Source organism: Tachysurus vachellii, chromosome 3 (genome assembly GCF_030014155.1).
Source record: "Tachysurus vachellii isolate PV-2020 chromosome 3, HZAU_Pvac_v1, whole genome shotgun sequence".
Lineage (NCBI taxonomy): Eukaryota > Metazoa > Chordata > Actinopteri > Siluriformes > Bagridae > Tachysurus > Tachysurus vachellii.
This window is the reverse complement of record NC_083462.1, coordinates 27,808,862-27,831,361: the sequence shown is the minus strand read 5'-3', so window position 1 is coordinate 27,831,361 and position 22,500 is coordinate 27,808,862. Positions and strand designations below refer to the sequence as shown.

General features: G+C 36.6%; 2 protein-coding genes across 2 annotated transcripts in view; one reads left to right on the top strand and one right to left on the bottom strand.

Moving 5' to 3' along the window:
• Nucleotides 1-5,862, top strand: part of chrna2b (cholinergic receptor, nicotinic, alpha 2b (neuronal)) — an 8,187-nt gene extending 2,325 nt beyond the window's left edge. Inside the window, exons 2-6 of the mRNA XM_060866572.1 lie at nt 250-401; nt 1,498-1,542; nt 1,868-1,977; nt 2,880-4,044; nt 5,465-5,862. Of these exons, the coding sequence (XP_060722555.1) occupies nt 250-401; nt 1,498-1,542; nt 1,868-1,977; nt 2,880-4,044; nt 5,465-5,590 (1,598 nt within the window). The 3' untranslated portion in view covers nt 5,591-5,862. The remainder of the gene's footprint in view (nt 1-249; nt 402-1,497; nt 1,543-1,867; nt 1,978-2,879; nt 4,045-5,464) is intronic.
• Nucleotides 5,863-7,518: 1,656 nt separating this feature from the next.
• Nucleotides 7,519-22,500, bottom strand: part of ptk2bb (protein tyrosine kinase 2 beta, b) — a 17,672-nt gene continuing 2,690 nt past the window's right edge. The window contains exons 2-31 of the mRNA XM_060866571.1: nt 20,842-21,076; nt 19,861-20,039; nt 19,502-19,589; nt 19,325-19,404; nt 19,097-19,159; nt 18,274-18,328; nt 17,690-17,830; nt 17,526-17,600; nt 16,905-17,006; nt 16,698-16,815; nt 16,475-16,514; nt 16,316-16,362; nt 16,156-16,203; nt 15,949-16,046; nt 15,716-15,797; nt 15,472-15,572; nt 14,657-14,772; nt 14,458-14,558; nt 12,686-12,775; nt 11,583-11,787; nt 11,334-11,442; nt 11,169-11,228; nt 10,944-11,066; nt 10,629-10,778; nt 10,473-10,508; nt 10,044-10,068; nt 9,884-9,927; nt 9,561-9,695; nt 9,364-9,444; nt 7,519-9,110 (exon numbers count right to left, since the gene is read on the bottom strand). Coding sequence (XP_060722554.1) covers nt 8,871-9,110; nt 9,364-9,444; nt 9,561-9,695; nt 9,884-9,927; nt 10,044-10,068; nt 10,473-10,508; nt 10,629-10,778; nt 10,944-11,066; nt 11,169-11,228; nt 11,334-11,442; nt 11,583-11,787; nt 12,686-12,775; nt 14,458-14,558; nt 14,657-14,772; nt 15,472-15,572; nt 15,716-15,797; nt 15,949-16,046; nt 16,156-16,203; nt 16,316-16,362; nt 16,475-16,514; nt 16,698-16,815; nt 16,905-17,006; nt 17,526-17,600; nt 17,690-17,830; nt 18,274-18,328; nt 19,097-19,159; nt 19,325-19,404; nt 19,502-19,589; nt 19,861-20,039; nt 20,842-21,027 — 3,018 coding nt within the window. The 5' untranslated portion in view covers nt 21,028-21,076 and the 3' untranslated portion in view covers nt 7,519-8,870. The remainder of the gene's footprint in view (nt 9,111-9,363; nt 9,445-9,560; nt 9,696-9,883; nt 9,928-10,043; nt 10,069-10,472; nt 10,509-10,628; nt 10,779-10,943; nt 11,067-11,168; nt 11,229-11,333; nt 11,443-11,582; nt 11,788-12,685; nt 12,776-14,457; nt 14,559-14,656; nt 14,773-15,471; nt 15,573-15,715; nt 15,798-15,948; nt 16,047-16,155; nt 16,204-16,315; nt 16,363-16,474; nt 16,515-16,697; nt 16,816-16,904; nt 17,007-17,525; nt 17,601-17,689; nt 17,831-18,273; nt 18,329-19,096; nt 19,160-19,324; nt 19,405-19,501; nt 19,590-19,860; nt 20,040-20,841; nt 21,077-22,500) is intronic.

The following is a 22,500-nucleotide window of genomic DNA, read 5'->3' as shown; positions in this document are numbered from 1 at the left end:
CAAAGGCTGGGCATTACTGATCTAATCATTTGCAAGCCAAATGACTTCCTCACTGATTCACTAATGTCAGTGTTGCATGTCTGTGTAAAAATATTTATAAATTTATACATATATAATTTGCCTTTGCACGTATCATGTATTAGTTTAAACCTCATTATACTGTAATGCTCTGATTTTGCGAATCTGAAATATTAAAAAAAAAATAATAATTCAGCTCTAGTCTGAAACAAATCTTTATTACATTGGCAGTGTCCTGTTATGAGAAGACTCATTCACATGCTGAGGATGAACTCTTTAAGAAGCTTTTTGTTGGATACAACAAGTGGTCACGACCTGTGCCAAACACCTCAGACGTGGTCATCGTTAAGTTTGGCTTGTCCATCGCCCAGCTCATTGATGTGGTAAGTGAAACAAACAGAAATTTTAAATCATGGCTAATACTTCTACTGGATATTGAGTTATGTTTACTTATAGACCACATGGTAAATCTCTAAGTGACTGAAATACAAGCTTCATTTTACGAGTAGCTGATTGAGCAGCTCCTTCCCAGCTCATTGTCAGCTGTTTGTCAAGGCACATTGTACAGTATATCTTGTGTGATTACCAGCGTAAGCACTGTTATATCTGTAACTACATATCTCTTAGTTGGGTTAATGCTAGTCCAGATCATATTAAGAAACATGTCAACTACTGAACATAAATGATATATGTGTAATGTTGTTTGACATTGTTTGAGTTGATATGTAGTGTGCTATCGATTAGCTGGAATAACGACATGCTTGACTGACAGACGCTCATTAACACGATGACAAGATAGTACTGAAATAAATAAACAGGATTGATTTTTTTTAATTGAATTTTCTCTTTGCCAGATCTACATCACCAAAGAAATATGTCAAATATAAAACACCCTTTTTTCTTAATAGGACTGAATTTGTAATCAAATATCATATCGATACTGATTTTATGTCAGAAAATTTATTTCCAGTTTACTAACAGGCTGTGAGGCTTCAATGTGAACTCTATGTGGTCCTCTCATATGTCTTGTCCACCTGCTAGTCAGACAGCGCTGTTGTGTAGTAGTCAGGAGTTTTTAAATTATATATTGAATTTGTATATCGCAGCTTCTGATATTGCAGCTGGCCAAGATAGCTTGCTGTTATGGAAGTGCGGTGTACATAATCTCCAAATTCAACTATAGACTGTGAAAGAGAAGAGAATTTTTATATTTCTATAAAACTTTTTATATAAATTTAAAAAAAGAAAAATTATTTATTTTTTCTGCGAAGTGTCCTAATCTGCCATTGACAAATTGTACATATACCAATATCAAGTTTCCCAGAAACCACATTATCACCTTTAACCTGATAGTTCTGATGAGTCAAATGTTCCTTTACAACAGTCCATCAGGATATTACACTTCAGATGCTGCTACTGGAGCAAACCCAGCTTCCTGTCTCAAACACTCCCACACACTATCTCTTTCTATTTCTCTAGGATGAGAAAAATCAGATGATGACAACCAATGTCTGGTTGAAGCAGGTGAGCCAAGTATATTAACAACTTTTGTAAGCCCTATGAGCAAATTTGCTTGAATTAAATATGATGCCTCCAAAAATGCTAGAAAGCAGTTTAGTGTGTAAATGTTATAGTTAGAATTCAAAATTCAGAATTCAGGTTAGTCTGGATTTTTTATTAAAGCTTCATGTGACCGAGAGCCGTAAAGCAAGACTTGTGTGAATTGGTAACTGTGACAGAAAGGGGACTGAATTGCAGTGAGACAAAACCCATCGTGCTCAAGGAAGATGAAAGGGTAAATCTACACTGTGATAAAAACAGATATAATAATGTCTACCGTCTTTCACAGGAGTGGAATGACTATAAATTGCGCTGGAAGCCGGGTGATTATGACAATGTGACGTCTATCAGGGTGCCGTCAGAGCTCATCTGGGTTCCAGACATTGTGCTTTACAACAAGTGAGTAATATTAAATGAATCTTAAAAAACTGAAGCAAAAGAACTTTAATATAGAGCCATGAACAGAAGGAACAGAAACCCTAAGCAATGTTACATGTCTTTGGAACTGACCTGGTGGAATAAACACCATCCTTCCAAGAGATATTGTCACCAATGGTGTCTTGATGGTTTGGTGTACAGCACTGTCTAACTCATCAGTCCAAAATCCCCTGTACTGTAGGTGTTCAGATGAGTAAAGACCTAGTGCTAGTAAATGCTCCATCATAGGTTTTAAATAATATTTAAACTCATTAAACCGATTAGTGTTTAGTCAGTAGATGGGCTGAATTTTCTTTCTGGAAGAGAACTCATATTAGGAATATGAGAAATGCTTCGTCATAGGAAAATAAAGGTGACCGGTTTTGAAGAACTGTCTACTTATTTGCAGTGAACCGCTCAATGGACCAGGGAATCAGAACCAGCTCAACCCAAAGTATAACAGAGTCACTGTTTTATTTATTTATTTGTCACCGTGTCTGTATTTGTAAGAACATCATGGTGAGTGGGATCGATGATTAAGGTGAATTTTCTATAGTGTAGGGACAATGCTGAGTTGGCGTTCACTGAAGAAGGTGAAACAAGGTTATCTGTTGTGTTACCACCAATGTAATACAATAAGTTATTTAATACGCTCCTATTTAAAAATGTCATATCAATACATCACCACCTGGTGTTTTTTTACTGGTATTACAGCTTTACTGTATCAATAGCCCTTATAATAGCATGGTTACTAAAGATTTGTAGAAGAAAAATAGTATGAAATTTCGTAATAGGCATGAGTCTGATATTCCCACTGAAATCTATTGGTTTTGTTTGTTTTACAATCGTTATACAATCTGAAACAGCTTGTGTTTATTTTTCAGTGCAGATGGGGAGTTCGCAGTCACCCACATGACCAAAGCTCACCTCTTCTACACAGGAAAAGTCCGTTGGGTTCCACCTGCCATCTACAAAAGCTCTTGCAGCATTGATGTCACCTTTTTCCCCTTTGACCAACAGAACTGCAAAATGAAGTTTGGGTCATGGACATATGATAAGGCTAAGATTGACTTGGAGCCTTTAGAGACCACCGTGGACCTCAAAGACTACTGGGAGAGTGGCGAATGGGCCATCATCAATGCTGTGGGAACGTACAATACCAAAAAATACGACTGCTGCCACGAAATCTACCCAGACATCACATACTTCTTCATCATCCGACGCCTTCCTCTGTTCTACACCATCAACCTAATTATCCCGTGTCTGCTGATCTCCTGCCTGACGGTTCTGGTCTTCTACCTGCCATCAGACTGTGGTGAGAAGATCACACTATGCATTTCCGTCCTCCTCTCGCTCACCGTTTTCCTTCTGCTTATCACAGAGATCATTCCGTCCACGTCGCTGGTCATACCGCTTATTGGCGAATACCTGCTCTTCACCATGATCTTTGTCACATTGTCCATCAGCATCACTGTGTTTGTGCTGAACGTGCACCACCGCTCACCAGGCACCCATAAGATGCCAAGTTGGGTGCATACGATCTTTCTTGACATCATCCCACGTTGGCTGTTCATGCGCAGGCCGGCTCCCTATGGACGCCGTCGGCAGAGACTGCTGCTCCTGAAAAATAGAAGGTCACAAGCCCTCGGGGCTCCTGCTGGATCATGTTTGAGCACTTCAGCCAGCTGGTTCAGGGAGGTGGCTGAGGATGAGGAAGCAAATACACGATGCTTCTATGAAGACCTGGAGTTAGGCACGCTGTCTTCTAATTTTTCTTTCTCCTTTCGCCCTCCTTCTCCTCGTCCACCTGGGTCCACTCCAACTCCTTCTCCTCCACTTCCTCCTCCTTCTTCATCTCTGCCCCTTAAACATGGACCTACTACGAGTCATGATGCAGTGCTGGGTGCCAGGTATCCAGGGGGTAGAGTCAACCATACTATGCGGCAATCAGACAGTGAGCGATTCTCTCTGTCTCCCAGCATCATGCAGGCTCTGGAGGGAGTTCACTACATAGCAGATCATCTGAAAGCACAAGACGCTGACTTCAGTGTGAGTAAACAGGCAATTATTTCCTTGCTCAAGTGTGTCTATGAGGGTAATCATGATTACTAAAGCCTGAAATCATGATATTTGACTTAATTAGTTATATTTTTTCACACTCAAACCATGAAGAAAGAACATTTTCTTCATGCAAATATTTCTATTTCATGAAATATGCTTGTCTTTTGCACTTATGTCAACCAGAACTAAAGGTTTAGCATTTTAAAATTCAATTTACTCCCACAAGTGAAAACAGAGAAAGCCACATTTAAAGACTTCGTTACAATTCCACTGAAAGACATCCCACCTACCTCTATATTTCTAACTTAATAATTTGGATAAACAAGATTACTGTCAAGGTTTAAGGAATTACTAGTTTACAGTGGAGGTGGCAAAGTGGTGCAATGGTTAAAACTTCTGTTACAGAGCTTCTGTGTCCTTAGGAAAAGGAAAGAGTTGCACATGTTCTCCTTGTGTTTGATCAGGTTTCTGATTTTCAGAAACATGAAGATCAGCTATCCTAAATTCCCCCTAGGTGTGAACGGGTGTTTGTAAGTGGGTGTACAGCATGCCTAAAATGAATGAATGAATATTAATTATGACTGTAGTATTATAAAATTGCACCTGGGGCTAAGAATAAATGGGAGATGAGACCTTATAACACAAAACGTCATATAATGTGTATTTAAAGTGCACTAAATATATACAAATAGTTTATTTTTGATACATAAAGTCTCAGTATACTTGAAGTCAAGCAAACTATTTATTTTTATGTGTCCGGTCTTATGCTGTATAATATAACATGTACAAAATACATTTTAACAGCAATTTAAAATAGACATATTTGTAAAAATAATTTAAGAGAATTGAATCCTGCTTAACTAAAGGAACTTAACCAGTCTTGTAAAAACAAACTGCATTTAAATGTTAATAATAGAAGTTTATTCATGGGGGGAAAAGTAATATGTATTATGCCAGTGATCTAACAATCCCGTTAAAGTATTTTTCTGTAAGGAGTTTACTACAAAATATACATTTTCTCCAAAATTCCTCCAAATCACTGATCAAAATAGTGCCTGGAAAATATATAAAATAATGGACTGTGATATACTTCATGCAATTATAGTAAATGTTAACAAGTTCCACAGTAAGCTGTATTAGGAAAGACAGGGCTAGTGGATCTGCGGTCTAACCCACTACACCTAAGTCATGTAATCCCTCAGATAAATGGAATACATCTGCAAGATTAAACCTCATGTCCAGTTGCATTGATGTAGTTCTACTAGACGGTCCTTTCTAAAGGTCATTTGGTTAGTTGGCGCATATTCCTCTTGATACATCACAGATGAAAGAACTCAGTAGTAAATAGACAGACGAGATGAGAACTCTAACATTGCCTCTCTTTGATTTCTCTGATCTTTAAATGCAGGTTAAAGAGGACTGGAAGTATGTTGCCATGGTGATCGATAGGATCTTCCTGTGGATGTTCATCATTGTTTGTCTGTTGGGTACCATCGGCCTGTTCCTTCCCCCATGGCTGGCCGGCATGATCTAGAGCCACTTACTTATAAACTTGCAGACATGCAGGACACGTGCGATGGAAATACTCGTCATTACAGACATGGATCGAGAATGCAACATGGATAAATAATACAGAAAAAGTTGTGCAAAAATATTTCACTGAAGAGCTACAAAGTCATGAAACGGAATGTCTTCAGCACTGTGCAGGAGATTTAGCGTTGAATGTAAGAATTGTAATAAACACTGATGAATAAAATGTGGCACCTTCAAAAAAGACTTTTGCATGAGTGCAAGCAGGACTATTAATTTTGTGTCTCTTATCTATCTTTTCTCTCAAGAACCAATGGATTAACTTCTGATGCAGTGAGATTTAGAGGATGTGACATGTACTGACACTGTGGCAAGCCCAGAGAGAGTAGCTGCTAAGAGAAAAAAGCTTTTAGGGAGCTGTCTTTTATTTAAAATCCCACACCAGACTGTGTCTGAGGGACAGATTTGTGAAACTACTATGTATGAAGTAAAAGACACTGTGTTCCTTCCCATTCACGTTATTTCCCGGCCTTCCGCCCATGCACCATGACCCTGACTAAGATAAAGTAGATACTGAAGATGAATGAAGGAATGAATCATGGGATTTTAGAAAACTGAGCTTCACATAGGTTAAGATACCATATTTTTATTACAATGCACAAGCAAACACTGTGTTTATGGCCATGTAGGAATGGGACATTTCTGAGCTCCAGTTTAACCAAGTTGTAATTCTCATTTAGAAGGATCAAGATGAACAAGAGCCCTGTTTTTTAAAGTTGCTAATCTGTGTATTCAATTCGAAAGTTTTGTGTGCATAGCTCAAGAATTAGAAACATATTTGAAGCATTTAAAGTAGATTTTCTACCTTATACAGTAGTCAAGTCAAGTAGCCTTTATTGTCATTTTGACCATATATAGCTGACACAGTACACCGTGAAATGAAACAATGTTCCTCTGGGACTCTGGTGCTACATAAAAACACAGGGCTATATAAACCAGCACAGAACTAAGGGCTGAAAGTCAAAGTGACCTATTCACATTAGCAACAGGATAGTTGGCTAATTGAATGATTTATACCCTTTTGAGTTAAACTTTGATCAAACTCTGCCATTTTGGTGAACAGTACACGTTATGTTTATAATTAAAAAAGTACTAAGCAAGCATAATATGCAGCTTTGCAAGAAGTATTAAAAGCAAATTGTAAACTTTGTATTACACAGAAACCAAACAAGTGTTAGCTAACTGTCAGCATATGCGTTATTCCATAAAAAACGTGTGATGTGTGAACACACTGAAGGTTCCAAGCTGCCATGAACTTAGAGTTGTTCTTTAGCAAAACCAACAGATTAAAATATGCTCCCTGATATCTTAATGATCAGACTTAGACTTTCTCCAGTATTCAGTCTGGCCAACATGTAATAACAATCAGTTACAGTAGCACTGCATGTGGATACTAATAGTGACACCAGTATCCAATTGTCATGTGGATAAACAAGCTTTTTCTGAGGTACCTTTAAAAAAATCCTGTTGACAAAGAATTTCTAAACTATAAATCAAGCAACATATCAATATCTACGCACTCACACATATAAAACACAACCATAAGAAATGCATAGTGCGTAAAAAAAAAAAATAATAATTTAAGCATGACAGAACAGAATTGCCTTTTGGCCATTTTGCATCAATATTCAGGTGCGGGAAGATATCCCATGGGGCTGCCAAAATTAGTTCTGCTAGTTTTAGCCTGTCACAGGGTGAAAAGGAGCTTCTCAGCTGAACATCTAAGAGTTTTTGGCAGACAGATTCCTTTTTGTTGTCTGACGAAAGAATGGATGGTGTTAAGATATTAAAATCTGTATATTCTTGATACATAGTAAGCAGAATTATATCGACAGTGTATACAGAAGCCTTTGTAATAGAGTACTAACACAATTTATACAGGCAGAATTTCACTGTTGATTTTATTCTTTTGAAATGAATGACAGTCTTGTACAAAATTCACTTTACACAAATAAACGAGCTGCAAAATACAGGGCAAACGATTTAAAACTACAAGCTCTTCAACCGAAACATCATAAACATTTTGCAATTGTTAATTGTTTCACTTTCTAAGTTTATACATTTTGCTAATGATCATTCGTCACATTTTCAGATGAATTACGCACTCTCTTTTTATGCCTTGTGTTTGTGAAATCAGACATTTTTCATCATCACTAATCAAAGTACTTAATAAACTAAGACCCAGAGATTTTATATAATTCGATAATTATTTCAAAACACTAGTAATATAACACCCACAGACACATCTACAAATTGTTTTTAACGCCATACAAATGTTCATTATGAGACCATTTATTTTATTGTCATTTTATTAGCTCAGTTTGTTGCAAAAATGTACAAAAAAACTCGAGACTCGATACTAACATGTCATTTATGAAACCTGATCAAATTTGATCTAACTCTTGCTTCTAAATATGTCGTCACATATCCTTGAACCGTACAGATTTGAGAAAGAATATGAAAGAAGACTCTTTCTTTTGCTCTATATATTAGTAAAGATCTGTCTTGACCACTGACTGTTTGCAAAAAGTTTTACACTAATAGTATTAGAGCTAATCATCCCTTTATACGGCAACACACTGCCACTGAATTTAAGGCATGTATTCGATTGTATCAGCAGCTGGCAGGTCAGAACAGGAAACTGAAGGGAAATATATTACTTCACTGTAGAGAAGCGAGGTTGCTCTCCAGAATATAGATGAAACTGAGTCCAAAATTTCGCCAAGAAATTTAGTTCACACTAAAATATGCCCCATAACTCGCCTATATCGAAGATTATATTTCTTGGAGCTAGACTTTGTAGTTGTCCAGTGTCCTGAGACAGTCGGGGTTCCTGACTAAAATGAAAATTAATTTGAAGTGATAGTATAATTTATAATCAGCCATTTATTTCAGGCACAATCCATATTCAGGATACAATAAAACAAAAGGAGTATTAAAATTGACACTATTACCCCAGTATATATATATTCTGTACCAAGAGAATGTAGTGTACCTTTAAAATCCATTGAAGCTACATAATTAGAACTTAAATACCTCTCTTAGTGACCATTTACATGATGTGTATATCTGAATTAGAACAGTACCCGTTTTGACGGCATAGAAAAGAGATGATGAATCAGACTGTTTGTGTGAGTATACTGAACCGGACTCTCTCTCTCTCTCTGTCTCTCTCTCTCTCTGTCTCTCTCTCTCTTTATCCCTCCCTCCCTCTCTCTCTCTCTCTAGTCTGTATCATTGGAATCTGCATTCTCAGGTTTGGGCTTGGCCAGGTTGGCACGCACACGCGCCTGGTCAACTGCATCCAGCATGTTTTTGGCATCCATGGCCAGCGTGTGAGCTGCTGCCAGCATCTGCTTCTTGCACTCCTCCTTCAAAGAGGTGATGGCGTTTTGTTGGGCCAGCCGCATCTTACCAATCAGCTCCGCCATGTCCTTATTCAGCAGCTTCTGTGTGCCCTCAATCTAAGAGCACAGAGAGACACAACCTGAACCACATGATAACACGTTGACACTTTCCTAATCACTTTCTTATCACCTGGGCTTCACTTTCCTGCTGGAAAACGTTTAGCTTTGAGGGTAGTTTTACAGTACAGAGAGATAACTGTGGATGAAGAAAAGGCTTGGGATATTAAACTAGGAAAAGAATTGTAAGCTGATAAAAAAAAAATACCCTTCAAGGTTATTGTGGGAAATTGCAGAAAATGTACAAAGTTACCTCAGTCCTTATAGCTCCTTGTACAGAGGGAAGAACGTCATCAACACTGGAAATTAAATCCCTCAACGTCATTCCAACAGACTGTTGAAAGAAAAAGAAACAATTATATAAAAAACAATATTATAGATCAAAAAACAAAATATGATACCTGGATAAACATCACCGATCTTTTCTCAGAATGGTGTCGCAATGGTTACCTTGACTATGGATATGTACTCAGAGGATGGTAGTGTGTTCACATCATTTTTCAGCTGCACTACCATTTTAACCAGATCCATGACACACTGGTACACCTTGTCCTCAGAGCGATCTAGCTCTGCTGTTGGGGCAGGCTGACAATGATTTACAACAACACGTTAAAAATGATGATCAGTCGTTCAAAATATTATAAAACTCAAATGGCTGTGATTGAACTTTCGATGAACTTGAAGGGAAGATTCACTTGAAAGATTATGTATATTATATCTCCTGACTGGCTATGCAAAGAGTGTGTGTGTGGATGTATACAGTATGCCATTACCTGCACGGAAATTCTTGGGGGCTTTTCAGGGGGCTTTTGTTCATCTGTAATTTAGTTTAAGGAGGAAAGTTAAATAAGAAACACTGGATCATGAACGTAACGTGTTTTAATAGACAGTAAACATTCCTATATTTTCATTTGGACTGAAAAGAGAGCTTACTGTTATTCGGCTGAGGGTCTGGTTCCTAACAAAAAACAAAAAATAAAAATAAAATAAGATAAAAAAATAATAATAAAACAAACAAACAACAACAAAAAAAAAAATGTAAAGGTTTGAGTAAAGTGTTCTGCTTGGTCTTAAGTTTATGCCTAATATTAAATAACATTTATATTATTATTATTATTAATTATTATTATATTATTATTATATATGAAATACAATATAATAAAATGGCCATAATTCAGTTTTCTGAACATGAAGCAGTGGGGCTTCCTCTATTTTTTTTTTTTTTTTTTAAATCACATGCACTTACAGATGCAAATGTCATATGTTTAACAAAAACAAAAATTTTTTAAAAAATTTTTTTTTATAAAAAAACCTATTTTTATTGTATGGCATATAAATAGGAATAGACTGAAAGCCACCTACCATCACAACAACTTTGCTCTCATATATTTTAGGGTCCTTAAAAAGAGCATAAAAATCAGTCACAGTGTATGTATCACACATCCCAAAGAATAACAGTGATCTATGTGATGTATGGATAGTTTCATATGTTAAAATGAAAGTTATCTTTATTCCCACCAGAAGTTTCTCCTCTTTCTCCAGCCACTGTTTATCCTCCACCATCTCATCTTTCTGTTTCGTTATGGTCTCCTGCATCCGCGCCTTTTCTAACTGCCACAGGCGCTGGGCGTCCTCCATGCTGGATGGTCCTACGCTGAACTCCCCCTCCTATCCCATTCAAACAGAATAGAAGAATGTGCATTGCAAATCATTTAAATACACATATACAATTAGTTCCGATGAAGAACTTATAGGCATATGGACACTATTGTTACACACAATCACACTGTAAGTATCAAAAAAAGGCTAGAATAAGCTGAAAGGCACGCTTACTCCAAGACTGAGGCGCCGAACAGTCATGCTGGGAACTACGAGGTTGTTGGTGGAGTCTACAGGAGACTGATAATCACCTGGACTAACCAGATCCGGAGAGCTGGCACACAAAGCCTCGCTTAGCTGTGGAAGAATATGTAGTTCATTAGAGGAAAGCCCACACAAGGACTGTCCAAAGTCTGAACATAAATAAATTAGTACTCCACATATAATTTCCCACAATACCTGGATGTGCAGACCGATGCTGAGGGTATTCCCAAAACGACCAGGGTTTTGTCTTGAGGGCTGTATGCACAAAGAAATAGATAGCTATGAACGCAGGATGAAACTAAAGCTAATGTGTTAGTCACAATGCACACTTGACTAAATCATAACGAGGCCCTTTGGTACCTTTGGAGGTGGTTCACTAAAGTTGAACTTGGGCTCTAGAAACCTGGTGGCTCTTTGTCTGTCTCTCTCCTTCTCTGCTTCCAGGTCCTTCTCCATTTTGTGAACATCACTGGACCATTCAAAAAGCTTAGGTTAACAATTCAGTGCCAGACAAACACAGACACACTTGCTCTGAGTAAAAAAAGGATTGTATACAATGTTTTAGGAACAATTCCTGAGACTATTAGCAAGATATAGAGTATAGGTTACTTGATTTTGCAGACAAGTTCAGTAAAGGTGGGTCTCTCGTTGGGGTCGTAGCTCCAGCAGCGGGTCATGAGTGAGTACAGGGCAGGAGGGCACAGCTCCGGCTTGGGCAGTCTGATGCCCGTCTCCAGCTGGTTAATAACTTCTCGGTTCTCCAGCCAGAAGAAAGGCTGCTGCCCCCGACTCAGTATCTCCCACATGCAGACAGCTGGATATAAGCAGCACAAAAGCAGCAAAATTGATTTTTCTCTGAGCGAGCTGAAAGAACCAAAATCCACACCAAAGCATCGCTAATCCAATCCAATTAGCAAAAGTACTGCAAAGCAATTAATGGATAAATGTAATCAGCAAAGAGGTTAACTCAAAGTTCTTTTGGTTAAACCTAATTTCGTGGCCTTTTAGCAGCAGATCAAAAAAAGGATCAGCTATCTACTGAACCCATGACTAAAAACTGATTATGTGACATCTATAAGCGCAAATCTTCCATTTATAACTATCTACCAGAAAGGCTAAGTCCATTATTATAATTCAGAAAAGTCTATATCTCAAGTCCTCTTATGTTAGGCCAGTCTAACGTTTAATTATTTCAAAATATCACACACTGTTTCCAAATTCTTTGACTACTCAGGTTTAAGGGGAATGCATTAAAATGAAAGATGTCTAGTCTGTGTTTATACCCAGAGGCATAAGTGCAGAAATGTTGACCCTTGCATCTGGAACACTCAGTAGGAAGGTTTATCAATTTATTTCCCAGCTGTTTGAATGTATTATTACATTTGAATATAGTTTAACACTGTTTGTAAGCTGCAGAGGTCCAGTGGGTAGATCGTAGAAATCTAACCCTAACCTCTAATTCCAAACACCACCGACTTTTTGTTCTGCACTGAGAGGAACTTGCAATTTTGTCTTTTAATCTCTTGGCCATGATGTATTTACTGCTAGCTGAGATCTAGTGTAACCTTCAATGCCAGTGGTAAAACTTGCGTAAATAAAACTGTATGTACATTTAATTCCAGCTCACATGCCCACACATGCATCTTCATCCCATAATCCATAGTAGTCTGCAAGACGAAAACCTGGCATAATTATAACCTTAGACAACTTACCAAACATCCACACGTCACTGGCTGTGGTGAACCGACGGAAGTTTATGGACTCAGGGGCCATCCATTTGATTGGCAATCGTGTAACAGAAGCTAAAAAGAATGAACGTGAAAATTAAAATCTTTATTTATTTGAGTTGAAAGCTAAATTATATAACAACAGAAATGTAGTTATATCAGCATATGCACACTGAAAGGGATCTGAGGACAGCACAGAGCATTTATAAGCCCCCACCCACCAAAGAAATCTGTGCATTAGGTTTTTCTGTGCCAAGAGCTTTTGGAAAATTATAAAACATTTATAAAACTTTATAAAAAACAGTTATATTCTACAATACCAAAACATACCAACATGGTATTGAAATATTGGTGAATCATTAAACAGAAAACAGCCAGTCTGGGGCTTTAAAAAAAATGGTAATCATATTGTAGGGTTTCATAACAAAAAACACAATATTCATAGAAGCACAAGGTTTGCTGATATAAGATTTCATTTAATATATAAAGCCAGACCAACTCAGGACCCCGAAGCTTGCATTTCACAAGATATCCTGAGTACCTATAAGGGATACTGGAAATCAGATTTCTGTTAGATTTAGCCTGTGATAAGGTTCCCCACTCCCTGAAGCTCTGCTCAATTCCCTTCTCTTAAAACATGCATGTCCACAGTGTTGTAGTAATTTTATAGCATTACAATGGAGAAGTTTCCAGCGTTAGTAAAGGCTTTCTTTTCCTTCACATACAGTGATTGACCTGATTCCAGAACAATAAAGTTAGCAATACTTATATTTGTAGAATAAGCTGATTGTGCAATTTCAGACAATGAAACCTGAGCTTTCAGCAGCAGTTTTGTAAGCTATATGCAACCAGATTACAAAGTAGAACAGTGGCATACATCAAGTGTCTTTTTTTCTAGCTAATAAAATTGTGTGTTAAATTTACATTGACAGCAAGAAACCCAAGAACGACCATCCAAGCAAACATAGTTACCTAACAAGGAGCTAAGAAAAAACAATTCACACATCTTAAAAAGTTGTCATTCTTGGCTTCTATTACCTGTTCATTTACTGTCTACATTTACATTCATGGTATTTGGCAGACGCCTTTATCCAGAGCGACGTACAACATTGCTTTGCAGTCTCCATCAATGAACATATCAATACTGGTTAACTAGGAAAGCATCAGACTAAAAACTTTGGTTGGAGAAAAATATCTTATATATCTCAGAACTAAATAGGAAAAGTCATTAAATGCAAATTCAGTAAAAACAATATGAATGTGATGAATAATGGCAAGTTAAATGGTGCAGAGGACAATAAATGTATAGTTACATAATCAGTAACATAAAATAACGCATGGTTTTCTGTTAAATAATGAGATGAGGTTGTTCATCGCAGGTTGAAGATTAATATTAATGACTGAGTAGTGTTTTGGAGATTAAGCAATTAACATATGCAGTTACGACAATTTCTAATGAAAGCAATGGACCCGTCACAAGTGAGTAACACGAATCCATGTCATAGTTAGACCTTGTTTGTGGCCTCACAACAGCAGTTCTGAAAACATTAAGGCACACGTGTAATAGACGGCAGGGATAATAAATACAAGAATAGGATTATACAGTCATTCCATCCTGCTACGTGATGCCTCAGTACATGGTTATTGAGCTGGTCATCATTAATATTCTGCTGGAGGTTTCCTGACTAAGATGGAACAGCTGCAGGCCTTTGAAAAGCCCAGTGCTTTTATGTGCCTACAAATCAGCTGAGGCTTACCTTTGTAATATTCCTCATTCTCTATGTATCTGGATAGGCCAAAGTCACCGAGCTTCACACAGTCTGGTGTGGCGACAAGCACATTTCTCACAGCGATGTCTCTGTGACACGTAGAGAATTTAGTGGAAATACGTTCTTTATCTTTGATTGTAAATATGCATTGAAAGGGCAGAGATTTAAAGGACTTGGATAAGCATACCTGTGTACCATGTTCTTTCCCTGTAAGTAAACCAGAGCTTTGCAGATCTGTAGGCTAAACAGGACTAGTGTGACATTGGTCAAAGTGTTCTGGTTTTTGTTCAAGTAATCTCCAAGCTGAAAATAAAAGAAGGAAATAAAAATCAACGATTAGAAATTAATCACTGGAAACAATGCATTATACAGGAGGATCTTCTCATTGGTGGAATTCTGGGTTAATCAGGATAAAGTATTTTTTTCTGCACTGATTTAAAAGGCAGCTAGGTACAATATTGATGTCTTTGTTGTTTGTTTAGAAACAGCATTAATGCAAAAACTACTGCTTTAAATTGCCATAATGTGTTATGTTGAACACCCACAAATAAGCATTTCAAATCACAAACTCGAGCGCTACCATCTACAATTCTGCAGCATAGAATTTTCATTTTGTATCATTTAGCCTGAAAATATACTGTAACATTCTACATTGCCTTTTAAACAAACGTGTTATTGTTGCATGTGGATGTTTTGCACTTTGTACCGTGCAGTTTTAACACCAATATTTCCTCTTGTCTCGCTATTTATGCAGAATGTTTTCAGTATAAACCGTCATTAAATACTTTATCACAAATTCTGGTTCTAAACTAGTAATACAGCACACCTAACAATATTCTTTCGTTCAAAATACATACAAGGTATCTAGATCAATCTGGACTGATCATTACTTTATAATCAGCACTAACCCTTATAAATGAAACATATAATTGGGGGTTTTCGACTAGTAGAAATATTTAAAAGATTTTCGAATATGCACTGAGAAGCGTCTCTGCCACTCACCTCACCGTACTGGTAGAGCTCCATGACGATCCACACAGGTTCTTCCTCTATAATACCTATCAGACTCACTATATGAGGGTGGTCCAGCTTTTTCATTAAAGCTAAGAGATTAGATAAGCCACAAGCATGAATGACTTTAGCAACAGAACAAAAACCTGCAGAGTCAACAAACTAGAAAAGCTGTTAATGACTAAGCTTTTTTTCTTTGTATATAGTGTATTGATTGAATACTTCTTTATACTACCTGCTTCACTCATGAATTTATCCATGATATCAGGTGAGCACTCTTTACAGGTCTTTACAGCCACTTTGATCTTCTCACCATTCTAATTCAGACACAATCCAAGAAACTCATATAATACATATATAGTGTGTGTATATATATATATATAAAACACATAATTCCAATATCATTTCTATGATATTCATTCATTTAGTAGGAACAGTAATGAAAAAGAATCAGCTTTTGCAACTCACCTCTTTTGTGTAAACTCCTTCAAAGACCTCTCCAAAAAAACCTGCGCCCAAAATACGTCCCAAAACGATGGACTTTCTCGAGATTCCGTATTTCACCGCTAAACACAAAACATAAAGAGTTTATGTGTGTCTTTGAAAATGTAAGATGAGTTACAGGAGTAGACTGTCCATAAAAACGTAAACACTAAAATAAAACACTATACATACCAGGAGGTGGAGGTTTTTCATCCATAATTTCACAGTATATATCAGAATCTGAAACATGCAAAAACTGATATGAAATAGCTTTTATAAAACCAAACCAAACCAAATTAAATGGTGAATTGTGATGACCAATATCTGGAAGAGCAAACATATGCGTACTCACTCCTACTGTGCCGTTCATTATCTTTTGATGGTTCAGGCAACCCTAGACTAAAGAATAGCGTTGGAAATCATTTAGGAATGATCTGAAATACTTTGAAATATTCTACTGTATAGTTAAAACCATAGCTGAGTTGAAACAATGCATAAAGAAGGAGCTTACCATGAGGGGATGGCAGGAAGGGAGTTACGGAGCTCTGTATCTAAAACAGTTGAGAAAGATGAGTTAAGATTCAAAATATGGCAAGACATAATATGAATTATATCTTGTGTAACTTCACCCACAGTTCATCAATTATCCTGACGCAATTCTACAGAAATATATGATTGCTGAACTATATTATATGACACCTGGGAAGATAAACGGAACCTCTTATTTAGCTTACTTTTATTGGGCCGAGATATTAATGATGAATCGGTGTTGTTCTCCAACCTGCAGTAGCCATCGATCAGGTCAGCCATGTTCTCTGCCATTGCTAACGTAGGCACATTGACTGAGAAGGGCTGTGAGGTAAATGGGCACAATAATGCAGTTATGAAAGCGCATTTTACGTAGTATATTGTATGGCTTGGACCTGCAGTGAGATGCTTACCTGTTTAGCTCCCTTGATGTCAATGTCTAGCAGAGATTTGGTGTCACTTTGTGCAGTGCACTTAATACTTCGGATCTGTTTAAACTCAGCTAGACAAACTGTCTGAAAAAACAAACAAAAAAAAAACCTTGCAATAAGAAATAGTTTAGGCAAAATTTAGGCTCCATACAATTACAGAGGTGGTTTACAGAAGGCACATAAAAAGTACGTGCATGGTCCTTAGAATCCGAGTCTAATTAAACACACACACACACACACACACACTCTCCTACCAATGATTTAGCCAATCTACCTACTGCAGTTTGGGGGAATAAGGTGTGGAGGAAGAACACATGAAACCATGGAGTCCCTGGACTGTAAACCAGCAACACTACCTGCTGTGCCACCACATTTTGAAATGTATGAAGTTGTATGCAGAAATACTGACCACAGCATTTAAACGCAGGGATATAATGCGTCAATAATTATCGTATTATAATATTCGCAACTAGTAAATCATAGCCTTGTTTAATTGGTATTCACGGCTTAGAAACATAAACCTCTGTCACAGAAGGTCATTATTAATGTAACTGCTTATTTCTGAACACCTAAAAGGATTTATATACTGTATGTTTTTTTTACCGATGAATCGCTTTGTGCGCGTTGGCGAATACCTCTTGCTCCGATGACTAAATCCACTGTTAGACTCCAGCCTTGCTGTAAGAAAATGACCGCAACATGACATCTAGATCATTTAGACCCAGGTATTTCTCAAATGTATATAAATAAATTAACTTTGAACTCACCACTAGTTCACAAGGAAAAACCTCTTCATTAAAATTAATGAATTCCCCATAGGTCTTAAAGAATTTGACCATGCACTCTTCCTCTTTGAGTGTACTATATTGCTGAAACGTCTGCTGGATCATCTTCCTGAGCTGCTTCGGCTAAAGACAAAGAATGACAAAAACAACAAAGCTCTACATTTAGTCCAGAACAGTTATAGATCCCTAATAACTACCGGTCATTTATATGACTAGACATTATGTCTCTAATGTGCTTCCACATTGGGGCTCTCGTAATCCTTATAATAACCTCCATTCTTCTTGGAAGGCTTTCCACTAGATTTTAGAGCATGGCTGTGAGGATTTGTGATCAAGGAACGTCAACTCTTAGATACTTGGATGCTACTTGGATGCTCCACAATACTGTATTCAAAATTAGTTTTTCTTTAAGTGCTATTTAACTCTATTGCCTAATTATACATCCATGTATAAAACACTAATTTAGACTTATCAAAATTGGTATTCTAACAAATAATTATAACTTAAAATCATGCCTTTATATAAACAGACTTCAATATAAAAAAATTTAAATCTAATATGCTTACTTTCATACTGTCAATCAGTTTCTGTGGGAAAAAAAGGTCTAGTCCGACATCTTTCCTAGAAGAAAATATTAAATACAATTTAACTGCTGCCAAGAATATGGTACACATTTTAGTCATTTTTCTATCATGTGTTAAAAATGATAGAAAAATGACTAAAATATGGTACACATTTTAGTCATTTTTCTATCATTTTTTACACATGTTTATTTTACAACACACACCACAGTGTTGCTAAATGCCTGAATTTCTATAAATGTTTATCTCAAACATTTTGGGCTGCCAGATTGTATACATTCGTGTAGTTATTCTATACAGTTTCTATAGTAACAACTTGAAGATTGAAATAAATGGATTAAAAACATGCTGAAGTTTCATTCAGGAGACATTTGTTGAGCGTTTTTTTGGAAAGAGTCAACAATGTAAATGCTTTGTAACTGTCAGAGTTAAAGCTGTAGACTGTTTAGACTGCAGTCTTGGCTTTGAGGTTTGTCAATAAAATAACAAGCAGCATATTGTTGTTTTACTAACGTCGAGAAAAAAACGTAGGCTGGGAATGGAATTACTGTTATAGCATATAATAATAATAATAATAATAATAATAATAATAATAATAATAATAATAATAATAATAACAACAACAACAATACTAATAATAACATCTTTAAACGTAACTGCAAACATGTACAAAATGTCACTCTTAATTAAAATCTTAGCATTGACAAAGTCACCATTGTATGAGAGGAATAAAATGCTCTGGAATGTGTTGTTTTAGAAAAATAATCAATCCTGTTGATTTCAAAGGCATGAATGATTTATAACTTACTCTAACAATTCAAAATTGGACTTCTTCTCAAGGCCTTTGGCATTCATGTCTTTGTAAAACCTCCTGGAAGGAAGGTAAACAAGGCAAATCAACCATAATGGTGAAAAATTAAATAATTAAAAAAAATCAATTCTAGTAATATCTAGACTAATAATCATTTTATTACAGAATAATTATGCGTGTAATTGCATTACATAAAAACTGCTTAAGAGTTATTATTAATCCTACCTGATCTCCAGACAACCCAGCTGCAATGCCATACCATCACTGACTTTACTAGAGTAGTGCTGCATGTAGTCACTGCGAACCTGTGCCACACCAAGCACCAATACATCATATTAACTACCAAAATCAATAAATCAGTTCCAAATAGGAGAACAATATGCTCTGTGTTATCATTTTAACCTGGTGATAAAGATATAACAGTGACGTTCTGTCTTCTTTAAACTTCTCCAAGAAATTAGCTGGTATGTAGCGAATCCTCAGGTCATATCTGAAACACAAGCAATAGTGTTAGCAAAAGTGATGCCTACAAAACGTACACTGTAAACTAACATACTGTTACTGTATATACGTGTAATTATACTGATTTTTTATTCCATATTATTGGGAGCTAGTATTAATTACTTATCATGTAAAGTGTAACTGTAACTGTAAATACATGGAAAGTACTATTGAAAGCATTATTATATAGAATATTATGCCTTATATCTTTCTGAGTTTCACAAATGATAGTTGTGTATGTATTGTGCATGGCTCCTCACCTCCACTCTGCCTCCACATGGAGTTTTTCATAGCGCTGCTCTACCTCACCTACAGTCAAATCAGGATGTAGCCAGTGATGCTGCTCAGACTTCAGATGTTTGAGTCTCAGGCCAAAGCAACTGGCATTCTGTACATTAGGTCCCAAACGGCCACTGATCAGGATGGACTGGATGATGGCCTGAGAATAGACAGAAGGAACAATAATTGTGTGTGTACTCAGAAATGGGTAACCTAAATACAAAAGATAAATCAGTAAATGAGCAGAGAAAGGTTGTATGCAGGTGAATGTTTTAAAGATAAGGACCCATACACCCATATTAATATATTTATCTTTCTTTAAAACGGAATTCCTTAATGTGTATTTCATTATTCAAAATCGGAATTTCAGAGTGGTTACATCAGCAAACCAGCACGAATATGCTCATGTTCACTGTCAGAATCCTCCAGTAAGAAGTCTGATAACTAAATCCAGTTTTCAATATGCACTCCAAGTTACTTTTAATGGGAACAAGGAGTAAAAATGACCGGGTGTGCTGTTACAGGAAAATAATCACCAACAGGGAGCTACTGTATGATGTAGTCTGAACTGATACTGTATGATATTTATGATTCCTTTGCTAAACAACAACAACCTTTTAATGTTTATTACCAGTATTTTATTAGCATGTATCACTGATAATACTGTATGTGTCCCTATACATTAGTTGCAGCTATAGAAACAACAAAAGAAATTGTAGGATTGCATTAATCCTTCTTAATCCCTCAAATCTGGCACCAATCTGATTTGAGTCTTCAACATGGTGTTCATGTAAATTAAGACGTCACAGTAATTACATTTTTAACAAATATTGCATAACAAATGCATTTTAAACCTCAAGACCGAACACAATAAAATCTGACGAATTACGTATAAATACACTGAAGGACATGTTATGTAGAAAAAAAATTCCCTGTATACTTTGCCGTTTATTGACTCTTACCCTTATCTGCCAGGAGCTATCGCACTTGACAAGTTTGAAGTTTTTTAGGTTGTTGCTGCTGCTGAAGCAGACTTTAAGGATTTTCACAGGGCCTTTCTCTCCAGCAAGGGCAAACACAGGTGATTTGGGCCCATCAAAGTCTGGGCTTAGCACCCTCCATGACAGTGTGTTGGTATCACCTGCCATTTTGAAGAATGCTTATGGCAAACAGCACACCATTACACCCACGCCACTCCTGTGGAGAACACACACACAAACACATTTGTAAAAAATTCGTGTTTTTGTTTTTTACAGTGCCAGTAAAATTTAAACAGATTTTTAAACTGTTAGTTGTCTAAAAGAACAAAAAAATTCAATTCAATTCAATTTATTTGTATATGTCACACCGGGAGGAGGAAGACAGACCCAGATACAGGATAGCTTCAAATAAATAGGTTTTAATAACTTAAATACATAAAACAGGAACAAAGACGAAAACTACACAGGACAAAGGACGAGGGTACACTGACGATGATTCGGCACGGTTAATTAGACATAACAATTAACAATAGGGAACAAGTGTGCAGAGACGGGGAGGAGTAAACAAGGGCGGGGCAGACACGTGACACGGAACATAAACAGAAGCACATGGCCAAAAGTCAGGGCTGACAGTATAGTGCTTTTAACAATTCACAGTGTCGCAAAGCGGCTTTACAGACGTACAGAAACAGAAGAGAAAAAAGAAATAAATATATATAAGAAGAAGAAGAAGAAGAAGAAGAAGAAGAAGAAAAGTAAGAATAAAATAAATAAATGAATACATACATTTAAAGTTTAAAATAAATTTAAAAAATCAATATACTATATATCTATCCCTAAAAGATCCAGAGGTAAAAAAAAATCTGGCAAAAGTCCTGAAAAATTTAAATATGAAGACATTTAAAGTTAAAAAAACCAAACAAACAAAAAAAACTTTGACATCCTTTAAAAAGTAAGATAAATCAGTGGCAAAAATTCTGTCATCTGTTCACCTCAAAGTTTCCCTTACATGTAGGATCTAAAAGCATAAATCCATCAGGCCAATATTTGCATGTTTGCTCTCACTGTCATGGAGATACTTACACAAGCATAATGCCTTCACTTCTGCAAGAGCCTTCTTGCACCACCAACTATTACAAAATGAATAAGTTTGTGTGTGTTTCTCTGTTCCCTGTACCAGTTACCAGATATTTAATTATTTATTTATTTATTTTTAATCACATCCTAATGTGACTGGGATTCACATGGAAAAACTGACTGTTGTCCCTCAAGAGCAGGATATTTTAATGGCTCTGTGGTGATGTTTATCCTGATAAAACAATGTTGCCCAGAAATTTAGCTAATCTGCTAATAGCTAATCACTTACCAAGCTAACAAGTTTATACCAATAATGTAATATATTAATGCGTTAGGAATTGTTGGCGAGATCATGTTTAACATTCGATAGGTTGAATTTATCACAATTGTACTGTAGCTGTAAAATTTTAATTAAAATAATCCTGAAGAGTCCTAGCACCTTACCAAGAAGACGAACTGCCCAGAAAAATATTTGTAATGTCAGTGTTTACATTTGTCAGCAGAGATTGGGAAGTGCACAGTATTGTGAGTGTGTGTGTGTGTGTGTGTGTGTGTGTGTGTGTG